The sequence below is a fragment of the Lissotriton helveticus genome, chromosome 9 (assembly GCF_964261635.1).
Source record: "Lissotriton helveticus chromosome 9, aLisHel1.1, whole genome shotgun sequence".
NCBI lineage: Eukaryota > Metazoa > Chordata > Amphibia > Caudata > Salamandridae > Lissotriton > Lissotriton helveticus.
In genome coordinates, this window is record NC_136070.1 from 581,163,049 (window position 1) to 581,187,499 (window position 24,451).

General features: G+C 46.1%; 1 protein-coding gene across 1 annotated transcript in view; it reads left to right on the top strand.

Moving 5' to 3' along the window:
- The window catches only part of OTUB1 (OTU deubiquitinase, ubiquitin aldehyde binding 1), a 114,254-nt gene that overhangs the window by 54,037 nt on the left and 35,766 nt on the right, over nt 1-24,451 (top strand). The window contains exon 4 of the mRNA XM_078660547.1: nt 16,968-17,086. Within this exon, the coding sequence (XP_078516673.1) occupies nt 16,968-17,086 (119 nt within the window). The remainder of the gene's footprint in view (nt 1-16,967; nt 17,087-24,451) is intronic.

Sequence of the window (24,451 nt, forward strand, 5' to 3'; positions counted from 1 at the left end):
CCCTGAACGCAGGAATGTTTGGTACCAAACTCCTCTAAATAAGCCCACACTGATGCCAGTGTGGGATTTATTGAAACATTTACTCAGAGGTTCCCCTAAAAACCTACCAAACATGGTGTGGCCACGGACTGGCTTTAGGCACCCGGCCACCACCAGACATGTTTCAGGACAGCTTGGTCAAAAGCCTCTGCTCTCTGTGACCAGAAACAATGCACATCCTGGGCAGAGGTGTTACACCTCCTCTCCCAGGATGGGCACAGTGCTTGAAAGGGATGCTTCAAAGGCCTGCTGTCGTTGTAATGCGACTCCCAGCCTCTGCTGCTAGCAACAGATGTCAGCCCCTGGTTTACACCCCCTTGCTCCCCCCCCCCTCACTTTGGGTGGTAAAAGCGGCAGGAAGATCTTGGAAGAATAGGTGTGCCCACCTCACCCAGCTCCACCCATAAGGCGAAAGGGGTGAGGTGAAGAACACCTTTCAGTCCCTGCCATCTGGAAGATGGGGGGGCTCTTCCAATCAGGGCTAGGACCGTGCCCCCTCCCACAGGAGGATGGCTTAATTGATGGTGTAGTCACACCAGGTAAAGTGCGTTTTGGGCCCTACCTGACGCTCCCTTAAACACCACTAAATTTAGTAATTTGGTGGCTCCCCTAGACCCTGAAACTAGTTTCTGCCAACCTAAGAAGAAAAAAAGACGAAGACGACGCTGTGCAGAAGACACCTACTGACTTGGCCCCAGCTCTACCAGCCTGCCTGCAGCCCTCGAAGATCCTGCAAAGAAGCGACGCCTGACCTGCAGTCAGCGGCCTCAACAACCCCTGAGTGGACAGCCTGCGAAAAAGACTAGAACTCCTGAGGACAGCGGCTCTGTCCACAAGAAACTAACACAATGGACTCTGGTGCCCTCCAGATCAGCGATCCCTTACCACACTGCACCAGACGCCTCTAGCCTGTATCCAGGTGGGCCATCGATCTAGAAAAGGTTCCCCAGTGATCCTGAGTCCAAGTCCAGCATTGACTGACCCCTCCTGGATTCCCCGACGATGCCAACAGTTTGAATCCAAAGGCTCCCCTCGACCGCAACCAGCTCCGGAAAGAAAACCCGATGTCCAAAGACACCCCTGCACCCGCAGTCCCTGGGCCTTGGGGCTCTCGACCAATGGTGTCTCTATGACCTACGACCTACATGACCTTCACTTTCCTCGACTGTCGCTGATCTCCTTTGTGCAGCCTTCAGTTCGACGCCTGCAGCATGTTTGTCCGACTGAGTTTTTCAGTTGAAAAGCTTTGCGTGCCCGATGCTGTATTTGCACCCTGCTGCCCCTGTACCGCGGGTGGTGTATGTTTGTTGCTGCCTTGTGGCCACCCGTGCTTGCTCTAACCACAGAAGCTTGGCCCCTGCAACCAATTTACTTTGTCGCAAGTAGCGTGGCTTCAAGCTCCCCCAGTCTACGTTGGGCCGATCTTCAAATTTGGCCTCTGCACCCCGCCACCTCTGTGCCGCTGGTGGTGCAGACTTTGTGCTTACCTGAACCTTGCCCTCTGCTGACCTTAAACCACGAAGAATGGAACCGTAAGTTGGGTACATACCCTTGAAACCGCATTATTGTTTTCCTCTATAGGTTAACATTGAACTGTTTGAAAATTGCAGTGTCAATTTTTTAAATTAACTTTCCTGAAAACGTACTTACCGGAGTGCTGTGACCAGCGTTCCGCTTCACGTGTAGCTGCTGGTAGTGGCATATTAATCACTATTTCCCCAAGAGAAGATCTTGGAGGAACAAGGGCTTGGTGGTAAGGCAATTGGAACTTCAGTGTGGAGCAGATGGTGAAAAAAATAACTATGCCTACAATTACAGACCCAATCATCAATGTTGCACAACAGCTCATTAATACCTGCCTGTTATCACTTCCATTAACCTCAGCTACCACTTCTGTTAAACTCTTGCATCAATTGAAATGCCAGGAAATACATGTGCCCGAGGGCTGGATGCAATAATTTACCAGCCAATCACCAGTTAACTATTAGCACTGACCTAAGACCTAAATTAATATGGAAGATCTACTGACCAATTGTTACCATCTTCAGAGCATTACTGCTTGTTGTTGCATGCAAAATGTGCCTCTACCAGTTTTTTCTTTTGGAATACGATCCCTCACAATGATGAGAATTAATTTAACAGTCGCTGCAACCGATCCCCACCGACGGGCCACGATCTCTATCATTGCACTCTTGTCTATCCTGTTCCCTGTTTATCACAGCAGCCACAAGCACTTAAACCACCTCGCCTAGTAGAATCCATTACGTATCAGGGTGTACATTTTGGGGGAAGCGCGTCATATGACTTCTTTTTTTAGCCATTCATATTCTGCACAAAAGATGCCAGGAACTGTTACAATGTGAAGGGTGCAAAAAAATTTACAAATGTAATGATGTATAAAGGTCCCCATTACTCTCTTGATTTATAACAATTCCTGAAATCAGTAGTTAATTTGTGCTGAGGCTTGCCACGTCGCTTATTTCTCAACACTGACGTTTATTTCTGACATTCCACCACATAGTAGCGCTGTCTGTCTATTTTTCAGAAGAGCTCATCAGCTGACTGTTTAAGCAATCAATATTCATGCAAATGAAAACAACAATATGTCGTCCAGGCCTTGCTCACAACTTTGGGGTCATCTAATGATACAAATGTTCACCCTTGTTGGTGTTTGATGGTTAATAGGAAACAGTGGCATTGCACTACCGTGGAGAGACTCCGGAATTGTACTTCAGATGCCATCCTCCTGGTACATATTCTGACCGATAGGTCACACAAGTCTGCTGCCGGGACAACAAAGCTGTGGGTGTACAAGAGATCAGAATACAAAATTCTAACATCAAGTTAGACTCTGTTAAAGAGTCATTCTCTATTAGATCCATGGTTGAAAGTCCCCTCAGCAGCAGGGCACCTCCAGCGATGGGACTAAGTCAATAACAGAATCTTCATGTGTCACAACACAAGTTTATGACCAGGGGCTTGATGGCACTTGAAAACATGAATAGGCCGATAGCCCGAAGCAACCTGTATTCAAGCACACATTGAACTTTGACTTTCAGTTTATTGATTGGTTTCCAAAATTCCACCTGCCAATTAATAGATCATGAATCCTTAATGTACTTCGATTGATATTGCTTCTGCCAGTCTTTAAAAAGGGGGATAGGGAAAGCACTGATTATAACAGGCTGATTTGTTCGATAGACTCTGTGGTAAAAGTGGTTGGCAGAATATTGCTGGATAGGTTATCGGCCTGGGCGTCTGATAATAACATCCTGTCGGACTCCCAATATGGGTTTCGCCCTGGCCACTCTATGATTGAACAATCTCTTAACCTCTTTATAATCTCTAGTAAATACAGTCGCTCAAAGGGGTACCATTTTCCTGACTTTTATAGACCTGCCATCCGCATTAGATTGCGTATATAGTGGTAAATTATGGCAGATCCTAATAGCCCTAGTGGTTGATAAGGAGTTGGTCTCCTTTCTTTAGGATTTGCACCAAGACACCAAAGCAGTAGTGCGTTATTCGTCAAACTTGAAGGTATCTCGCTCATTTCCTGTACGGAGCAGAGTCCGCCAAGGTTGCATATTGGCCCCTTTTTTTTATTCTCTATATTAATAATTTGCAGAAAACTCTCCTGGAGACCAAGGCTGATTATCCCCGGATTTGGTCGGCGAGGCCTCCCTGTCCTGCTATGTGTAAACAATGCCGTCTTGATGGCGAGGACAGAGAGGGGCTTACAAACCATTTTATATTCATTCGTCAAGTGTATGGGAGATTTTGATCTAAAAATTAACAGTTCCAAATCATATATTATGGATTTGGGGATGCGGCCTACTAGATCTTACATTTTCAGGGTATGGCCTTCCTATTCCCAAAACAGCAGTGTTTTCTTACCTGGGGGTTCTCTTAGACCATGGGTACTCACCAACTTTCTCTCGGGTGCCAAATTTACAGTGTGGTTTGTGGCTGAGGGCCGCACCGGTGAGGCAGGGTCGGTGGGGGAAGGGGTCAGGGCTAGAGCAAAAAAAACTGTGACCAAGAGGTTGAACACAGGCCCCTACAGCGGACGCCTTCATCCACTGAGCCACCAGACTCGGCATACACACTTCTTTCTCTATCTCTCTCTCTCCCTCCCTCTCTCTATCTCGCCCTCCCTCTCTCTATCTCGCCCTCCCTCTCTCTGTCTGTCTCCCTCCCTAGCTCTCTTTCTCCCTCTCTCCGTCTCCCTCTCTCTCTGTCTCCCTCTCTCTTCCTCTCTCTCTGTCTCCCTTCCTCTGTCTGTCTGCCTCTGTCTCCCTGACTCCCTCTCTCTGTCTCCCCGACTTCCTCCCACTGTCTCCCTCTGCCTCCCTCTGCCTCCCTCTGTCTCCCTCCCTCTCCCACCCTCTCTCTCCCTCTGTCTCCCTCCGTCTCCCGCTCCCTCTCCGTCTCTTTCTCTGCCTCTCTGTCTCTCAGTCTCTGTCTCTTTCTGTCTGTCCCTGTCTCTGCCTCTATCTGTCTGTCTGTCTCTGTCTGTCTGTCTCTGTCTCCCTCTCTGTCTCTGTCTGTCTCTGCCTCTATCATTCTTCCCCTGTCCCTATCTCTGCCTCTATCAGTCTCTATCTCTCTGTCTCCCTCCTTCTCTCTCTCTGTCTCCCTTCCTCTCTCTGTCTCCCTCCCACTCTCTCTATCTCTCTCTCTCTCTCCCTCTCCCTCTCTGTCTCCCTCGGTCTCACTCACTCTCTCTTTGTGTCTTCCTCTCTCTCTCTATCTGTCTCCCTCTATGTTCGACTCTCTCACTGACTCCCTCTCTCTCTGTCTCCCTCTGTCTGTCTATGTGTTCCTTCCTCTGTCTGGCTCCCTCTATCTCCCTCCCTGTCTCCCTCCCACTGTCTCCCTCTGCCTCCCTCTGTCTCTGTCTCCTTCTCTCTTTCTCCTTCTGTTTCCCTCTCTCTCTGTCTCCCTCCCTCTGTCTGTCTCCGTTTGTCTCCCTCTGTCTTCCTCCCTCTATCTGTCTTCCTCCCTCTCTGTCTCCCTCCCTCTATCTGTCTCCCTCCTCCCTCTGTCTGTCTCCCGCCCTCTGTCTGTCTCCCTCTGTCTTTCGCCCTCTGTCTCACTCTCTGCCTCCCTCTGTCTCCTTCCCTCTCTCCCTCTGTCTCTCTCCCTCTGTCTCTCTCCCTCTGTCTCACTCCCTCTGTCTCACTCCCTCTGTCTCACTCCCTCTGTCTCACTCCCTCTGTCTCACTCCCTCTGTCTCACTCCCTCTGTCTCACTCCCTCTGTCTCACTCCCTCTGTCTCACTCCCTCTGTCTCACTCCCTCTGTCTCACTCCCTCTGTCTCACTCCCTCTGTCTCACTCCCTCTGTCTCACTCCCTCTGTCTCACTCCCTCTGTCTCACTCCCTCTGTCTCACTCCCTCTGTCTCACTCCCTCTGTCTCACTCCCTCTGTCTCCCTCTCTGTCTCCCTCCCACTGTCTCCCTCTCTGTCTCCCTCCCTCTGTCTCCCTCTCTGTCTTACTCTCTCTCCCTCTCTCTCTGTCTCTGTCTCCCTCCCTCTGTCGGTCACCCTCTGTCACCTCACCCCAGCTTCCCGGGCACACACACAGCCGCACCCGAGTACTTCACAGGTCTTTAAAAGACAATTTACTTGTTAATGAGGCTTCCATTACCGTGTTGTACCCCTCACTATTTCCTTGCCCATATCCTTGACAATATAAGCCTTACATGTAAAGCAGCCCACTTGTCCAGTCTTTACGCTACTCATGCCCCCTCACACTCCTCATAACCTGCAAAATCATTACTCTGCGCTCATATTTGACATTGCTCCTACTCCCTTGCTCTCTTATGTTGACCCCTCAAGTTTCTATACCTCCTCACTGCGCTTATCATTCTGCTTGTATGCTTTACTCATACAAAGTCTGCCAGTACCTTTGTTTTTCCTTTTTCTGCCCCTTCTTGGTACCTCTACCATTTAATTCTGCCTTTGTCCATTCATCTCTACATACACACTGTGCCCCTGTCCTCCCAGCTCTGACTCTACCTAATGTGTGCCACAACCAATAACTATTTACTGTTCAATTCTGCGCATAAAAGACCTGATGCTACATCTGTGCAACGACTCAAGACTGGTAGAGTTGGATGACTAAAAAGTAACATACTTTCTAAAGAAATGCACAAAGCAAGCTGAATTGCCTGTAAAACACGTTAGAAATATTTTCCACAACACAGGCACATAAATGTTTCACTCAGAATCATACAATTTAATAAAGTGGGGAAGCTGGGATTTGTACACAATTATTATGCTGGCCTGCTTCCGAGGCATATAACTGTGTATAAACTGCATCTCCCCCAATTTCACCTGTAAACTTTCCATAGCACCACAGTTGTGAACCGAGAGCCTGTAGCATCCCATTTACCTAAAGTGAAGCCATGCATGAAACAAACGGCTAGGCGCAGCCCACGGGTCCATGTGAAGACTTTGCTGGATCGTTATTTGATTTATTCTGCTAACACCACGTGTCTGCTCTGAGACCCTGAGAAAGGAAAGTCCGGGCTCGGCGGAAACCCTAACCAGGGGCCTTCAAAACATAAATTTAACTACAGAGACAGCTCTGTTTTAGTGGCACCAATCGAGATATTAAAGAGGCCCCACTGTCTGTGAGCAGTAAGTACAAGTAGCAAAGCCAAGGTACTCAGTGGCAGGGCGAGCAAGTGAAGCCAGAGACGGAGGTGAGGGCGGGGGCTAGGGGTGAGCCTGCGAGACACTGTTTGTCATCGCGTGCCTCTTTTATGCTTTTCCGGGCAAATGCGGCCCGAGTAATTACAAGAGGCAGAAATTATGCAATTTCTGTGCCTGCTGATTTCCACGGGGGCCGCATGGAATGGCCTGGCGGGCCGCAAATGGCCCGCGGGCCGTACTTTGAGTACTGCCGTCTTAGACGATAGATTGAATTGGATCCCTCCACTTACCCGTAAGAGAAATGACCTTAGCTGGTAATCTGCCGCAATTTTTAACTTTGCTGCGAGATTGGGTAACAAAGACCGGCGGGTGCCCTCCTGGAGCTGTATAGAGCAAAGTATCTGTCAAAAGTCTCGTATGGCAGCGAAATTTGGGGATATGTAGACGAAAAGGATGTCCAAACTTTGGGAAATAGGTTTATGAGAAGATTGTTGTCAGTCCCTAAAGATATCCCCTCTTTCATTGCCCGCGAAGAGTTGGGCATGCCCTATATCACAGACCAGATAGCTTTTAGCCCGCTGTCACTATGGTTACAAATATGAGTTAAGGAGGGGGACTCGTTAAATAAGGCTATCCTTAAAGTTTGTTTATCTCTGGATCAAGCCCAAAGGATATCTTGGCTGAAATACATTAAACGGATGTTAACCAACCTGGGAAGAAGCAATCTTTTTTCTGATCCTGGTATCTCTAAAATAGACGTACCCACCCTGAAGTCAAAGTTTTGCACAAGCCAGACTTCATTAATGGAGGAGTGGGAGCTTATGAAGCCAAGTGTTCTCCACTTTGTTGTTTTAAGGTCCACAGTGAAAGCGGAGCCTTACATTCTTGGTCTAGTGAACTCTTATGACAGATTTCTCCTGACCAGGTTTCGGTTTGACTTTTATTTACTTTCATCTTATCCTCGGGTGCAAATAGAGGGCAAATTCTCCCGTCCTGTGGCTGCAATGGTACATCTCCGCAGGATATGCTCCATTTTACTATGTTTTGTCCATTTTATGCTACCCCGAGAAAATCATACATAATGCCCATTTTGAAACAGGCCAACTTTAAACAAGTTCGGCCTGCATTTACATTTGTCCAGATGGTGTTGGGCAATACCGTATTTCACGTTTTTAGTTTTTTTTAAATCTGCTATTAAACTGAGGGCGAGCTGCGATTAGTTGGGTTGCTCCCTTATTTTTATTCTTGGGTCCCTTGTACTTGTTTAGCTATTAAAGCGCGGACTGGGCTATTGACTCAAATGTATTGTTTTTTAGTAGTTTTACTCCAACGTTATTGGTGTTTGTTATCTTTGATGCATCTCTTATTCATTACTTGAGTTTTGTACTTGTAAAGGCTTTTTCCTGGGAATGTATTTATTGTATCACGCTATTTTATCTTGGTATTTATATTTTGCTTTTATGGTTTCTTGATCATAAAACCGAATAAAGAAATTTGAATAAATGATATTTATTGCTCCTGAATGTACTGCCAGCAAGGGACATCGGGATGGTCAGTTACACTAGGAAAGCTGATCTATATTTCAAGACAACGCACCGCTGGTAGCTTTGTTTTATTCTCACCACTCTACATAGCTAATCTTGGATTACGTTGAGCAGTTTAGGATACAATGTGCTGATCCAATCAGAATAAACATAAATTCCCAAGTTGCCAAGACATGTCTCTGGGAAAGTGATTGTCGATATTAATAAGAGTACTCTTCAGCAATAAAGAAAAATCTCTAGCTTTGTCTATGATCGCCCTCCATAAATTGCAATTTTCACCAATGTGGCGATGATTTTTCTAAGAGGGAATAGAAGGAAAATCGTTTTAAACAACCGTGCTTCGATGATGGGGATCTTTAGATCTTACTCTTGCTCTCCAGGCACTCACGCTGGTTCTACACCTCCCAAATCCCTATTTTGTGGCTACCGTGCAATTCTGTGTTGGAGTCTCACAAGCATTGGGTCCAAACTAAGTGACATAGATTTTAAGGACAATATAAGCGTTGGTTCTCAAGAAGCATGATTGTTTATTTAACTAAAAAAGGAAGTTTATTGTTATTACTGTATACTAACAGTAAAGAGGTGCAGGGATCATCCATCAGGCGGTGTACTGGTGGATTTTTGTGCATCTTAAGAGTGAGTTCCTCCTGCTCCCATTTGAAATCGTTCTGAATACAGAACTCAGAAGTACACTTTTAGAACACATGATCTAGGATCTCAAAGGAAAATAATTAAATGAACACCCTTGATGAGCTTAATCTCAATTTACAACAGTCTGATCTAAGTAAATCATCTAGGGCAAGGCCTGTAATTTTGATAGCAGGTGACTTCATTCTACCTTACTGTGTCCCAGTTCCAGCTCATCTAGAGTTTATGAACCCAAACAAAACCTGTTAAGTTATGGATATCGTTGTTCTGCCGCTAGTTCCAACCCAGACACAACCAGTAGACAAAATATACTTTTGATTGAGTGGACAATTGGTTTGAAATGTTAATGGTTGATTTCCCATCAGACATCCCTGCGAAGTCCAGGTGCAGTGTGCAACTAGGAAAAGTCTCATTGATTTATATCTGTTCGCATGGAACATTGGTCAGTGGCAAAGGACTGTTTGTCAAAAGGGCCATGATCGCCTACTTGTGTGGCTCAGTTTCACCACCTTCACATCAGAGCAATGTGCTGGAAGATCTCAGTGCGGACATAGAGGCCACTCCCAATTTAAATTAAATTACAGCTTCTTGACCCATCAATTGATTTCTAATTCCCTTTTTATCACAAGTGACCTTTCTCGTGCGTTTTTGGTTCCATCTTAAATTTACAGACACAGATTAATCCACCTTCTGGCAAAATTATAATCTGATCATGGAGGAGGCTGAAGTCTGCTGTACCAAATCATTTCTGTCTAGGCATAGGAAAATGCTATCAGTGGATTGACAAGGTATGAAAAAAATGTAGACTGAACAAATGAGCCCCCTGCTAAGGATTAAATCTTCTGATACCTAAGGACCAAACGCTCTACATCAAGATAATGAGTCCATGATAGATTTTAAACAAGCATTAGAAATGCAATTGGGCTCGGATTTATTTGAGTTTGAGCTAATGGCATTGTAAATGGTAATGTATTTTTGCTAAGTGTTATGGAGTGTGTTAATGTGGTGGTGGTGGTAGTACTGGTAGTACTGGTGGTGGTGGTACTGGTAGTACTGGCGGTGGTGTTAGTACTGTTGGTGGTGGTAGTGGTAGTACTGGTGGCTGTAGTAGTGGTAGTACTGGTGGCTGTAGTAGTGGTAGTACTGGCGCTGGTAGTACTGGTAGTACTGATAGTGGTAGTACTGGTGATGGTACTGGTAGTGGTAGTACTGGTGGTGTTGGTACTGGTAGTGGTAGTACTGGTGGTGGTGGTACTGGTGGTGGTGGCGGTACTGGTAGTGGTAGTAGTGGTAGTACTGGAGGTGGTGGTACTGGTAATGGTAGTACTGTTGGTGGTAGTACTGGTGGTGGTGGTACTGGTATCGGGAGTACTGGTGGTGGTGGTGGTACTGGTAGCAGTAGCATTGGTGGTGGTGGTACTGCTGCCCGTAGTACTGGTTGTGGTAGTACTGGTGGTGGTGGTACTGGTGGTGGGTAGTACTGGTGGTGGTAGTGGTACTGATTTTGGTAGTACTGGTGGTGGTGGTAGTACTGTTGGTGGTGGTAGTGGTAGTACTGGTGGCTGTAGTAGTGGTAGTACTGGTGGTGGTAGTACTGGTAGTACTGATGGTGGTAGTACTGGTAGTACTGGTGGTGGTGGTGGTACTGGTAGTACTGGTGGTGGTACTGGTAGTACTGATAGTGGTGGTACTGGTAGTACTGGTGGTGGTGGTACTGGTAGTGGTAGTATTGGTAGTACTGGAGGTGGTGATACTGGTAGTGGTAGTACTGTTGGTGGTAGTACTGCTGGTGGTAGTACTGGTAGTGGTGGTACTGGTGGTGGTGGTACTGGTAGCGGGAGTACTGGTGGTGGTGGTACTGGTAGCAGTAGCATTGGTGGTAGTGGTACTGCTGCCCGTAATACTTCTACCAATCTCCACTCTGCACTACCAATCTGCACTCTGCACTACCACTCTGCACTCTGCACTACCACTCTGCACTCTGCAATACCACTCTGCACTACCACTCTGCACTCTGCACTACCACTCTGCACTACCAATCTGCACTCTGCACTACCACTCTGCACTCTGCACTACCACTCTGCACTCTGCACTACAACTCTGCACTCTGCACTACCAATCTGCACTACCAATCTGCACTACCAATCTGCACTACCACTCTGCTCTACCACTCTGCTCTACCACTCTGCTCTACCACTCTGCACTACCACTCTGCACTACCACTCTGCACTACCACTCTCTGCTCTACCACTCTGCTCTACCACTCTGCACTACCACTCTGCACTACCACTCTGCACTACCACTCTGCACTACCACTCTGCACTACCACTCTGCACTACCACTCTGCACTACCACTCTGCACTACCACTCTGCACTACCACTCTGCACTCTGCATTACCACTCTGCACTCTGCACTACCACTCTGCACTACCACTCTGCACTCTGCACTACCACTCTGCGCTACCACTCTGCGCTACCACTCTGCACTCTGCACTACCACTCTGCGCTACCACTCTGCACTCTGCACTACCACTCTGCACTCTGCACTACCACTCTGCACTACCACTCTGCACTACCACTCTGCACTCTGCACTACCACTCTGCACTCTGCACTACCACTCTGCACTCTGCACTACCACTCTGCACTCTGCACTACCACTCTGCACTCTGCACTACCACTCTGCACTACCACTCTGCACTACCACTCTGCACTACCAATCTGCACTCTGCACTACCAATCTGCACTCTGCACTACCAATCTGCACTCTGCACTACCACTCGCACTCTCAATCTGCATTCTCACTCTGCATTCTCACTCTGCACTACCACTCTGCACTACCACTCTGCACTACCACTCTGCACTACCACTCTGCACTACCACTCTGCACTACCACTCTGCACTACCACTCTGCACTACCACTCTGCACTACCAATCTGCACTCTGCACTACCAATCTGCACTCTGCACTACCAATCTGCACTCTGCACTACCACTCGCACTCTCAATCTGCATTCTCACTCTGCACTACCACTCTGCACTACCACTCTGCACTACCACTCTGCACTACCACTCTGCACTCTGCACTACCACTCTGCACTCTGCACTACCACTCTGCACTCTGCACTACCACTCTGCACTCTGCACTACCACTCTGCACTACCACTCTGCACTCTGCACTACCACTCTGCACTCTGCACTACCACTCGCACTCTCAATCTGCATTCTCACTCTGCACTACCACTCTGCACTACCACTCTGCACTACCACTCTGCACTACCACTCTGCACTACCACTCTGCACTACCACTCTGCACTACCACTCTGCACTCTGCACTACCACTCGCACTCTCAATCTGCATTCTCACTCTGCACTACCACTCTGCACTACCACTCTGCACTACCACTCTGCACTACCACTCTGCACTACCACTCTGCACTACCACTCTGCACTCTGCACTACCACTCTGCACTCTGCACTCTGCACTCTGCACTCTGCACTCTGCACTCTGCACTCTGCACTACCACTCTGCACTACCACTCTGCACTACCAATCTGCACTCTGCACTACCACTCGCACTCTCAATCTGCATTCTCACTCTGCACTACCACTCTGCACTACCACTCTGCACTACCACTCTGCACTACCACTCTGCACTACCACTCTGCACTACCACTCTGCACTCTGCACTACCACTCTGCACTCTGCACTACCACTCTGCACTCTGCACTACCACTCTGCACTCTGCACTACCACTCTGCACTACCACTCTGCACTCTGCACTACCACTCTGCACTACCACTCTGCACTCTGCACTACCACTCTGCACTACCACTCTGCACTCTGCACTACCACTTGTGTCTGAGACGTGCATATTCACTTTGACCGTCTGTTTAAATATGAATTGTCATTTCATGCTGTACGTGTTTAACTCGTGAGTATAGGTGTTTAATTTAAAAAGAACCGCAGGCCAACCTACTTAAGGTGGTTAGCGTGTTCTCTGCCTGTCTCTGTTTCTATGATTAGTAGCAGGCGTGTGTAACCTTGGGTTTTTGGGTCTAGCATGAAAGCCACAATAATAGATGCTTAAGACAAGAAATCCAGGCTAGAGGGGTGGACAGTTCACTCCAGCATTGCTAAGCTGTTGACTGATATCCAGCACCACCACATCTGTTTTACTGGAGGCTTGTGTGTTGTCCCTTATTAGGGTAATGTGCTCGAGCCCTGTCTGGCACTTCGCCATAAGAAGACTAACGTAACTTCTGTTGGTTCCTACGTGAAGTATTCACCTCAGAGCAGGCATCTGTTCATGATCTTCTTTTGGGAGTAAGCAGGGGCCTGCTCGTTAAAGGTTGCATTCGTGGGGCAGAATGTAGTTACAAACGACTTGGAGTGTTAAGCTGCCCCGAGTAGTAATCCAGTGTAGAAGTGTTGCCTGCAGGTGAAGCTGCGAAGGTGTGAGCTAGGAGTGAGTCACCGTGTAGTGGAAGGAAGTGTCTCGGGCAGTGTTAGTCAGTGCTGAGGAATGAAATCATTAATAATGTATTCATTGCCTGATCATGGCTCCCTCCATTGTGTTGGTTGGGATCCGAGCTCTCCTCACTGGGTTATTCATTTATCCAATAATCCCCTCTGTACTAGATGTGACATAGTCCTCTTAATCTGGTGGCTGGTCTCATGCCTTGCGGCTCTCCGGTGTTGGACAGAAGCATTGCTATGTAGCCCTGTTGCTTTCGAAGAATATTAATAATTACACTCTGTGCAGCAACCCGAGGGACTCATTTCTGATGCATTTACTGGTTGGTGGGTGGATAGCCAACATCCACTGCACTGGTCCCGCAGCATAAGAGTTTAATTAATGCAACTTTGGAGTGCATTGATTTGACCGTAAGCAGTAATGATTTTTTTCCCTTGAGGTCTACAGGGGCATCATTGCATAACTGCACAGACCTGCATTTACCCTAAAATTAACTAAAAGAATAATCTTTGTCATTCAGTCATGCATGAAAATAAAATATAAAACCGACATCGTCACTGTCCATCGAAACACATATGTACAGAACGGACATTCTATAAAGGATGCGGTGTGCAAGGCGCTAGCTCAGGTGCTTGACTAAGCAGCCAATGCCACCTGTCCATTGATGCAAGAGCCTGAAAAGGCGCTTCAATTTAAAACTGCACTATTATCTGCGTGTATTGTTTTAAAACGCTTGCGTTTTGGTGCATACTTTATACACTGTTGTATTTGTGGCCTGTAGTATGTGAATTCAGCGTTAAATCATGTCGCCCTTGAGTTTGTTTGCTTGCAGTGCCAGTTATGTGATTGGTAGTGTGAGGAGGGGGTTCTCGTTTAATGTATTTACAACTTGGCGGCTGTGCTGAGACACCCGTTGGGCCCTATGTTATGGCCAAAGGCCTCAGGAATACTGTAGACTGAGACATTATTGTTCTAATACTAAGTGCCGGCAGCATTGTTCTACCTCTTCGTGAACTGCATCAAATGTATTAATTGATCCTGAACTGCCTTTGCTCTGATTTGGCAGGTCAAACTTTGGCATTGTATATAATCTTGCTGCAGTGGTTCGTGTTTATTATCAGCATCGGCTGGTGAATGGTGAACGCGCACACAGCATCTGGATTCCATTACGGCACCTCCCTGACAGCTCCTAATTGATATTTATGGACGGCCGTGCGCGAAACCGCTGAGAAAATGCCAACATGGCCGCCTAATGCCCTATGGCATCAAGACTACTACAAAAACAGCACCGCGACGACCAATCAACATTCAGATAAGAAAAAACTAAGGAATGTGTCTTTCCCGAGCCCTAATGAAACTTTTTTTTTTTTTCTTTAACATTAGGATCTCAGAGCTCCGCCCGAGCCCTAAAAAGGACTTCAATAAAAAAATTAAAAACAACAAAAAAACTGGGAAGTTTTACATCACTTCAAGAAAAAGAGATTTCAGGATTTTGGTGGCTAGTTCCCCACAGGGTTTCAATAAACTCTTCAAAAAAAACCTCTAAAGAGCTCCTCCTCAGTGAGGGAGTTGGAGTCCGCACCGTGATCAGCTGTCACAGTACATAGAGATTTGCGATGATGAAACATGCCACTGCTGGTGGGCGAGGGAAATCGTCATTAAAAAAAGAACATCCCCTTCCAGCTAGGTTCTTTTCTCTAAGACCCAGCTGTTTTCATTTGTGTTTGTTAGCTATAGGAGTGGGAGTAAACACCTGAAGGTCTATAAATCTCCCCTAGCCCTCTTTGGTTGGGTTGACGTATTAAGCATTTTGGCAAAAACCAGCAAAGGATTTTATAGTCAACGTTCAACATTGACAGAGGCCTTTACGCAACCATATTGGTAGCAGGTGTCCATAGCTTGAACTGGGGGACAATAAGGGCCTCCAGCAAACGGGCGGGAATGCCTTTGCTGTAAGTGCTTGCTAGTATAATGCTACCAAGTGGGAGGCAGGGAGGTCAAGATAAGTGGTCAAGATAAGTGGCATCGATCTCCACAGGGAGGCCGTCCATCCCCGGAACGTTCCCACAGGCCATTCGTTGGACCTCAGCCTGGATTTCCTCAGAAATATCCTCCCCTAGCGCCTCCACCTCCTCCGGGGTCAGCTTATCTGGCAAAAGGTCAGTTAATCATTCATGGATGGTGTGGTACCCTATAACATCCCTAGCTGCGTACAGTCTGGAGTAAAATTCAGCAAAAAATTGGTATATCTCGCCTTCCGTATACATGCGGGCACCTTCCGGCGCTACCAACACCAGTCGGCTAACCGGGTTATGTGGGGTTGGCCAACCATGGCAGCAAGGGACTTGTTCTGTCCCCTGCAGTGTGACCTAACCATATAGGCTTTATAGTCGAAGCAGCGGAGGTGCTCCACATGCTCCACCACCTTCTCCTTTGCCTCCAGCAGTGCCTGTTGTAGGTCAGGTCTCACTGGTCGCAGGAGCTCGAGATCCCTAAAGGGCTGTTCATGAGCGACTATGACCCTCATTAGGGCCCGTCTCACCCCTGCAGATTCTGGCAGGCATTGCCTCCAAATAACAACTTTGAAGGCTCTGCGTGAGTAGTAGAGGGGAACTGCTGTTCTTATGAAAATAATGCTAAATCCCCTCCCTGATTGTCTTGCGGAACACAAGATCCTCAAGGTTGGCTACCTTCAGGCACCGACTGAAAATACAGGTGTCTGTATTACCCCATTGTAACGTCAACAATAAGGGGTGGTGGTCGGATATAGTCTTGGACAAGTATTTAAGAGACGTGATAGCCCCAAGTATGTAAGGTGAGCTTTAAAAGGTGTTGAGTTGCACATGGAGTGCGTACATTATCGAGTGGAAGGAGTAGTCCCAGTCCTGTGTGTGGCGATGTCGCCAACTATCCACCGGGCCACATGGATAGTTGGGGAGTAATGAAGTAGGGGTGAGAGCGATCTAAGTCGGTTTTGGAAACCCAGTTAAAATCACCACCAATACTAAGTGCCTGTGACAATAGAGGAGTTAGCTCCTGGGACAACTTTTCAAAAGATATAGATTGGTCAACCTTAGGAGTGTAGACATTAACAAAGGAGATATCCTGCCCAGGATAGAGTAACGCCCCTCCGTGTCAATCGTGTTGCTAGTAATTTGAAACTGCCCGCCCGGTTTCACCCATATTAAAGTCCCTCTGGCAAAGGCCGAGCATGTGTTGTACACCCCTTGATCCCGCCAACACCTGCAGAGGGGAAGCCCTCTTTAGTTTTCAAGTGGGTTTCCGGCAACAACGCTACGTGGATTCCCCTTCGCTTCAGATATTCCAGCACCCTGCTAAAGTACATATTGATACCATGCAGTGCTTAAAGGTTGCTCAGAGGTTTGTAGAATAACATCTATGACCCCTTTTAGTCTAAGCTTTGTGAGTGGACTGATACTAGCCTCCGTGCTGCTGCTCTCACCCGTCATGGGGGCAGGAATTGTCATGCTCTGCACCGGGCAATGAAATGTAAGTTAATTTTGGCAATTTTAACCTAAATGTAAAAATGTTCTTTTGCTCACTCCTCCATTCCTTTCTGTTTTTGATTTTTGGTTGCAGGACTTGCACAAAAAATATACACACATTCGAAAAACCCGACCTGATGGTAACTGCTTCTACCGGGCGTTTGGCTTCTCTCACCTGGAGTCGCTATTGGACGACAGCAAAGAACTTGCACGGTATGTGTGTCGGCTGCGATCAGGAGTTTGAAAAGGATTGGTGTGAGGCTGAATGTTTTTTTTTATACATTGCCAACTTAAGTGCATCATGGACACTTGGCTTACAGTAGAAGTATGTTGCTGGTTTGAGTATGGTGTAGGCTGAGGGCAGTGAGCTGACCTAAGGGGGTGGCAAGTGTGAGGCTACAGTTAGCAGCTGCAAGAGGTGAGCTCATAAATTGACTTTGCTCTAAACCCTACTCCAGCTCAAGTTTGAATGAATAGTTGGGATCAAGTGAGAGATCAGCTGCCTACTAGAAAGTGTCTGCTCAATACAAAGAATATGCTTTGGATCAGAAAGTGTAATGAGGTTATATGGTTCCTACAAATCTAGTAGGACTGTGTGTACGACCAACACGAATTTCATAGTATAGGGACTAAGGCCACAAAAAACCATCGGTAAGTGTTAGTGAGTTTCGGCTAGCTCACAGTAACACATCCAAGCAATAAACTAACCAGGGTAACAGATGTTGGCAACCTCGAACATGACTAATTCCCACGGAGACTGATCTAACCCTTTGGTTTGGTCACTCTTGCATGCCCAAGGTAAACACAACAAAGATACAACAATGGGTTTTCAAATAGTTATTGAAATTATTGTTTTCTTGCATAGAAAGCATGAGCTGTGAATATTAGAAAGATGAGGCGTGTTAATGTAAACAGCATTGTTAGAATGGTAAACAATTTGAACAATTCTACTTGTTAATTGTTGCTAATGTTTGCCGACTCCCATCTGTATCTAATACTATATTAAAGAGAGCATAGCTTGAGAACCATTCTACCAGATCAATTGGTATAGCCTAACCCCCATACCTTGATCTGGGGGTTAGGCTATCCCAAGGATGTCAGGAAGCTTGTCACAGTGCACAGGTTATCTTCCTTGGCAGGATGGAAATTGGAGTCAGCAGGACTGCATCTCAGTCATAGTTTGTAGTGGTTCTGTGAGAAATCCCAGCATGGAAATGGAAAAACTGGGCATTAATACAGTCTTCCAGTGTAGTTGCAGTTGGGGCAGGAAAGTGATAAGTTATTTCTGATTAAATCTTTCTAGCACCGACTTCCTTGCAGCATTTTGTGCTCCAGATTAACCCAAAATGAAGTAGAATCGTCAACAACTTACACTGTTTTCTATGCAATTTCTTTTTAATATTCAGCAACATTTTATTGTTTTTATGGTTTGAACTTACAAGCAGGAGTAACAGAAATTCCACAACTACGGTTATAACTCAGGTCACCTAAACAAGTCATTAGCAGGTTGAAAGAGACCCCTCCCCCACCCAACACCATCAAAAATTAAACGTGAGAAAGTGAAGTATACTCATTAACTGTACTACAATTATTCATTGAATGCCTATTAAATAGTAAGTTCCAGCATATAAGGTCTCACACCTCAAGTTGTCATTTGTAGGGCTCTCAGGGATCTAGGTAAGCCGAACACCACCCCCCTGCCCAGCAAATAGTCAACCAGTGTTTTCCACTGTGTCGAATTTGTGGTCCATTTCCACAAGTAACCATGTCAACTTCTCAATGGCCTGCGGTGTCTAAAGCCTCCCTGTGCTTTCCTGTATTGTTGATAGACACGGAAACTTCAACTTCACTCTAATAATTGTTTAGTACCCAGTAACATGTTTGTTATAAGACTCCTGTCCCCTTTTGTAATATGAGCAAGTTCCGGTATGTGGATGCTCAGGATGAGTACTGCCGGGTTCGGCCTTTGTGGGTATTCTATTAACCCACAAATGTGACTAACAGTCTCTTTCCAGAATATCTTTGATTTTGGGCACGAACACCCGATCTGTATTGTATCACTCTCTTGCCTGCATCCTCTCCAGCATAGGCCTTCTGCAGTACTGTACATTTGCTTTAATCTGGCTGGTGTCAATGCATCATTATCTTGTACATCAGTTAGATCTTTTGTACACTCTTAATCAATACGGGAACATCAGGCCATATGTTCTTCCATTGTGTGTTTGTTATAGAGACCCACAGGGTCCGGACCCGTTTTTCTCTTGTAGGACAATTCTGTATTTGTCTCTACCTCTGTTTCTAAGCAGTTTTAATCTGGATAAGGTGAATCCAGGTACATTTTCATCGAATGTAACATGAGTTGGTTTCAAAGCTAGCCTGTTACAGATTTCTCTGTTTAGTTTGAGTGTAATATTTGCTTTTACTATATGAATTTAGATATGTAGTGATTGGAGTTATTTATTTATGAAAGGCCTCAAATAAAGGCCAAAGTAACTTTACTCCTTATCTGGAAGTCAACCTTATTAGGCCATTAATTATAGTTTATTAATTAATAATGCATCACTCAAGCTGTGTCGGTGTACGAATTTCCAATTAAAGATTGTTGGATGCTTAGGTTTGGTCTTTAGGAGCAAAATAGAGGGAACCTCCTCAAAACCCATTTTAAATATACTTTTTTTCACCCAATTCTTGGGCATATTCACTGTTTAGTCATTGATTTTATGATCGGTGTCCAACATTATTAGTTTAATGCCGAGCAGACACCTGGAGTTCTGCCTAGCAGGACCAAATACTCTGCAGAGAGCAGAATTTTGATATGTGTATCAAACCTGTTTGATGGTAAACCCTTGTGTGTGATAGTGCCTTCCCATGGTCAGGAAGGTATTCAGTAAAAAGCAAGGGTGTCAAAACACACCCTTGCTGGAGGCCTTTTAAGATAACAATCTTGTTGGCCAATTAGTCTTTTCCCCACACATAGATCTTTGCGAATATATCCAAATGAAATTATTTTATTAACAATGTGACGTCATAGGGAATCCTTAAGGATGACAATTTGATCCACAAGCATCACTGACGGCTACATTTTTAGTGGACTTCCACATGAAAAACCAGAGTGTGGATATTGTGATCTGTACCTAACCCTGGCTGAAATTCATCCTCCGGCGAGATCAAAGGTACCTCTGATGCCTTGCCTACAACACATGTAGCCTCTCTCTACCAAAGTTGTCTAGCTGCTTAAACAAATGTTAGGGTGCAAGCTACTTTCTTTTCACTTTTGACTATTCAACTGCCTGTTTGTGTATTTAACCAACACTTTGGAATATATACAAAGTGGGCTTTGGCTCCACCCGTAGGAGGAGTACTCTCTCACTGCATGTTATTAACTGTTAGCTGTATGCTTCCTTCTTATATGGAGTGCTTGCATGGAAACTATTTTTCATCTTAAAAATTCACTGAATCATCCTACATTATTCAGGACTCAAAATGGAAGCTAGACTGATTGACCTTGCCGGTGCTTGTTTGCTGGTTTGCTTGATTGTTTAACTTGCCTGAACCTTCCTCTTCAAGAAAGAGTAGTAAGTACAGAGCTGCCCAGACCTCAGTAGGCCTCTTGATTACCGGGTTCTGCATCCTGTCTGAGCCACGTGCTTGACTCTCCTCAATTTAATCTATAATGCCAATCATTCTATTGGTTCATGATGCTATGCCAGTGCTGTCATTTGCTACGGTCTGTAGTGGGGGAAAAACCCCAAAAATCTCAGTTGTGTTACTGATTAAGCAAGTGAGACTTCCACATTTACCAAGTATTTGTAGGTCAGGATAGGCCTCTATAATTTCTACATCAATTGCACCCTCAACACACTTGACTGTTGCCAGACATCGATGCCTCCGCAATAGACAGCTATACAACTTTTTTAGCTGATCTGCTTTCTTCTGACACACGTTTTGTATTTTATACCTTGATTTATTTAGACTTGGTCAATGTGATTTTCACTGGCCACCAGGGAGAACAGCAGGAGTTTGGCAACCCTTACTATTATAGCATTCTGAATCAAATGAGATATTATTCTTGCCCTTTGGTTTTTTGTGGACTCCAAATGTAACCGTATTCAACAATATATACTTTGTCCAAGTCCTCAGCAATGGTGTCAGCCTCAGGAGAGAGATCTATAAAACATAACTTAAGCAACAGCCTGATCCCACTGAATATTGTGATCTCTTTCCTATTTTTTTTTTCTACAGGTCATCCCTGCCAAATGTCTTGGGAATCTGAGCTCAGTTGAATTGGAGCAAAATAGGAGAGACAGAAGGGGATCACCACTGACTCACAAGACTCTTGAAGCAGGGTTCTCTAACCTTTTCTATAGTGAGAGCTACTTCTGTTCAATGAAAGTCCTCCTGAATCGCTAGTAGATTATATCACTGTAAAATAGTGACCAAATATGTTAGCAATACACTATGACAAGCCAAAGCAGGATTATCTGTAGTGACCCCCAAGCGATTCAAGAGAGGATCCCAGCCTAAATGCCATGAAAAAGCTTATCAGTATCAAATGCCTCCACCTCACTAATTAAATAACTGCCAAAGCATCATGTGGCCCTCTGACACAAAATACTTTATCATAGCAATAAGTATCTCCAACTCAGTTTGAGTTATCATTCAACTATCAATTTTAGTTGATTTTTAAATTGAAGCTTGTTGTCTTCATTAGTGTAAGAAATTGGGTTACTGGTCAATCAGCAAACCACAATCCTAGTCAAGGTAGGGCACAAGCAAACCCCAAATTAACCTGTGCTCAATGCCCTGGTAGCTTGGAACAGAGCTGTCGGGCTAACTTGGAGGAAGCATGTATTTGTGCAACTCTTCAAACAGTGAAAACACCACAGAAAGATCCCTCCCTTTTTAGAAAACTAGATTTTAATTTAATAAATCAAAGAAGACCAAAACGACAAATTCAATTAGTAGAGCCTGAGGGATTACATTTTAGAGTTTTAGATCAAAATAGCACCAAAAAGCACAGAGTGCCAACTGTGGCTGTCTGGTGGTGCCAGACCGGGACAGTCACAAGTTCAGGCCGACCGCGATGGAGCGTGGGCCGGTTAAACAGACCCCGCTAGGCCCATTTAACAAAGTTCCTTAAATCCAAGTTGCGGCACGTTGCGTGGATCAGCGTAGAAGAAGCACGCTACGCAGACGAAGCACTGCTTCGGTTCCAAGAAGCTGCAAGGCTGCAGTGTGAAGTCCTGGTGCGTCGTTGCTGAGGATTCCGTCAATGGGGCTTGCAATGCGAAGTCCAGTGTCAAGGATGCACCTCACAGTTGGGGCGATGCGCTGGTTCTGAGGAGCTGCGATGTGGAGTCGGTCCTCAAAGCTACTGTCAGCGATAGATGCAAGGGCCTGGGCCGTGGATGCGTTGTGCTGTCAGGTGATGTCGGTTCTGAGGACTGCAGAGGTTATTTGGGTCTTTGTGACTAGTTCAATCCATGCTGCAGCAGCCATGCGTTGATTCTGCTTGGATATGTGCCGCTCAGCAGAGGAAATGTATTGGTTCTGCTTGGGCAAGCGCCAATCGGCAGCGAAGATGCATCTGTTCTGCTCGATACGCTGCTCGGCAGAGAATATGTGTTGGTTCTGCTTGGGTATGCGCAGCTCAGCAGATAAGATGGTTTCCTCTGGATCCACAGGGGCTCGGAAGCACCGTAGACCAACATCCAACGGTCCAGGACGGAGGTGAGACCACTTGGCAGGGTAAACTCACAAATGGCAGGTTCCAGGTTCAGTTGCAAGGTTATTGGAAGCCTATTATGTCCCTGAGGCTTCAGATCAAGAGGCCAGCCCTTGGAGTCAGTCTGGGGTTTGGGTTCAAGAGATGCAGGCTCAGTCCTTGCCTGGGTGAAAAGAGGTCAGCAGGTCAGCAAAGCAGGAGTCCAGCAGAGTGCAGTCCAGCAAAGTGGCATTCCTTCCTCAGCATGGTGGTCCCTCTTCCTGGCACAGTATCCACAATTCCAGAAGTGTACTGAGGAGTTGGTGTCTGAGGTCCTCTTTTTATACCCAGGTGCCCTGGTTCTGGAAGGTGGGCGAAGCTTCTAGACAGTGTCTTTGAGGCATGGGTAATTCCCTACCTCCAATCTGGCTGAATTGACAGTGCAGGGTTGTCAGGCCCTTGTGTGTAGACAGGGCATAGCCTGTTCAGGTGTAAGTGAAGCTGGGTCCAGCTCCTTCCTCTCATCCGGTCAGTAATGACCCACCCAGTCACACCTAAGCTCCCATTGTGCGTGGCTGTCTAGGAGGAATACACAACAGCCTAACTGCCAACTACACCCAGTCGTGTGAACAGAGACCGGCTGCAGGCACCAGATGGCTAATGCAAGAAAATGCCAACTTTTCTAAAAGTGAAAAGAAGATACCTAAAGTTAAACTCAGATAAAATCGAGGTCATGACTTTTGGCAACCTCACTCCCGGGTGGTCCTCCACCTGGTGGCCCAATGAATTGGGACCTCCAACAGAACCCGTCACCAAGGTCAGAAACCTCGGGGTCCTATTTGACGATAAACTCCTGTTCCATCACCATGTAAACGCTGTGGTCTCCTCTTTCCACACCTTAAGAAAAATCAAGAAATTACTTCCATACCTCCCGGTATCAGCTGGTAAAACTCTTGTCACCACCCTTGTCTTTTCCAAAACGGATTACTGCAACGCCCTCCTGCTTAATGCCCAAGAAAAGATCCTTAACAAACTCCAGTCAGTCCAAAATGCGGCAGCCAGAATCCTACTCACCATCCCCAAATTCAACTCCCATCACCTCCGCCACACGCCAACTTCACTGGCTGCCCGTCAAAGGCCGCACTAAATTCAAGGAACTCTGCATAGCTTATAAAACCATCCACAATTCAGGACCTTTGTTCCTGAAAAAAGCTTTCTCCAAGTACACTCCCAACAGATCCCTTTGCTCCTCCTCAGCCCACCTCATACCTGTCCCACGTACTAAAACATCCTCCTGGGGAGATAGGCGCTTCCTTGTCGCCACTGCCAGACTCTGGAACACTCTTCCTCTCCCCATCAAAACCAGTCCCACTCTCACCGTCTTCAGAAGACAATTAAAAACCTGGCTCTTTAACCAATAATTTGTTCACCAGCGCTCCCCTTGTCCAGATTCGTAGTCCTTAAGCGCCGAGATACCCCAGGGTATTTGCGCGCTATACAAATCACCAAAACATAAACATAAACATACCTGGAAGTGATTCCAGGTTAACCCAGTGCACTACAAGTGTGTCACATAATAGTGTACAGCATCAATCACAAAAGCATCAATGAAATGTACGTGATAATACAATAATCCCATGGTAATCAAAAACAATAAACATAGGATCCTAAGGGTTCTGAAAATATTCTTCAAAGCCAGAAGCGATATTAAGATCTGCGATTTTATTTAAAGATCTTAATATCGCTTCTGGCTTTGAAGAATATTTTGTGATTGATGCTGTATACACTTGTAGTGCACTGGGTTAACCTGGATACACTTCCAGGTATCTTCTTTTCATTTTGAACTAGGTGGTCTGCAGGACCCCTCACCTGGT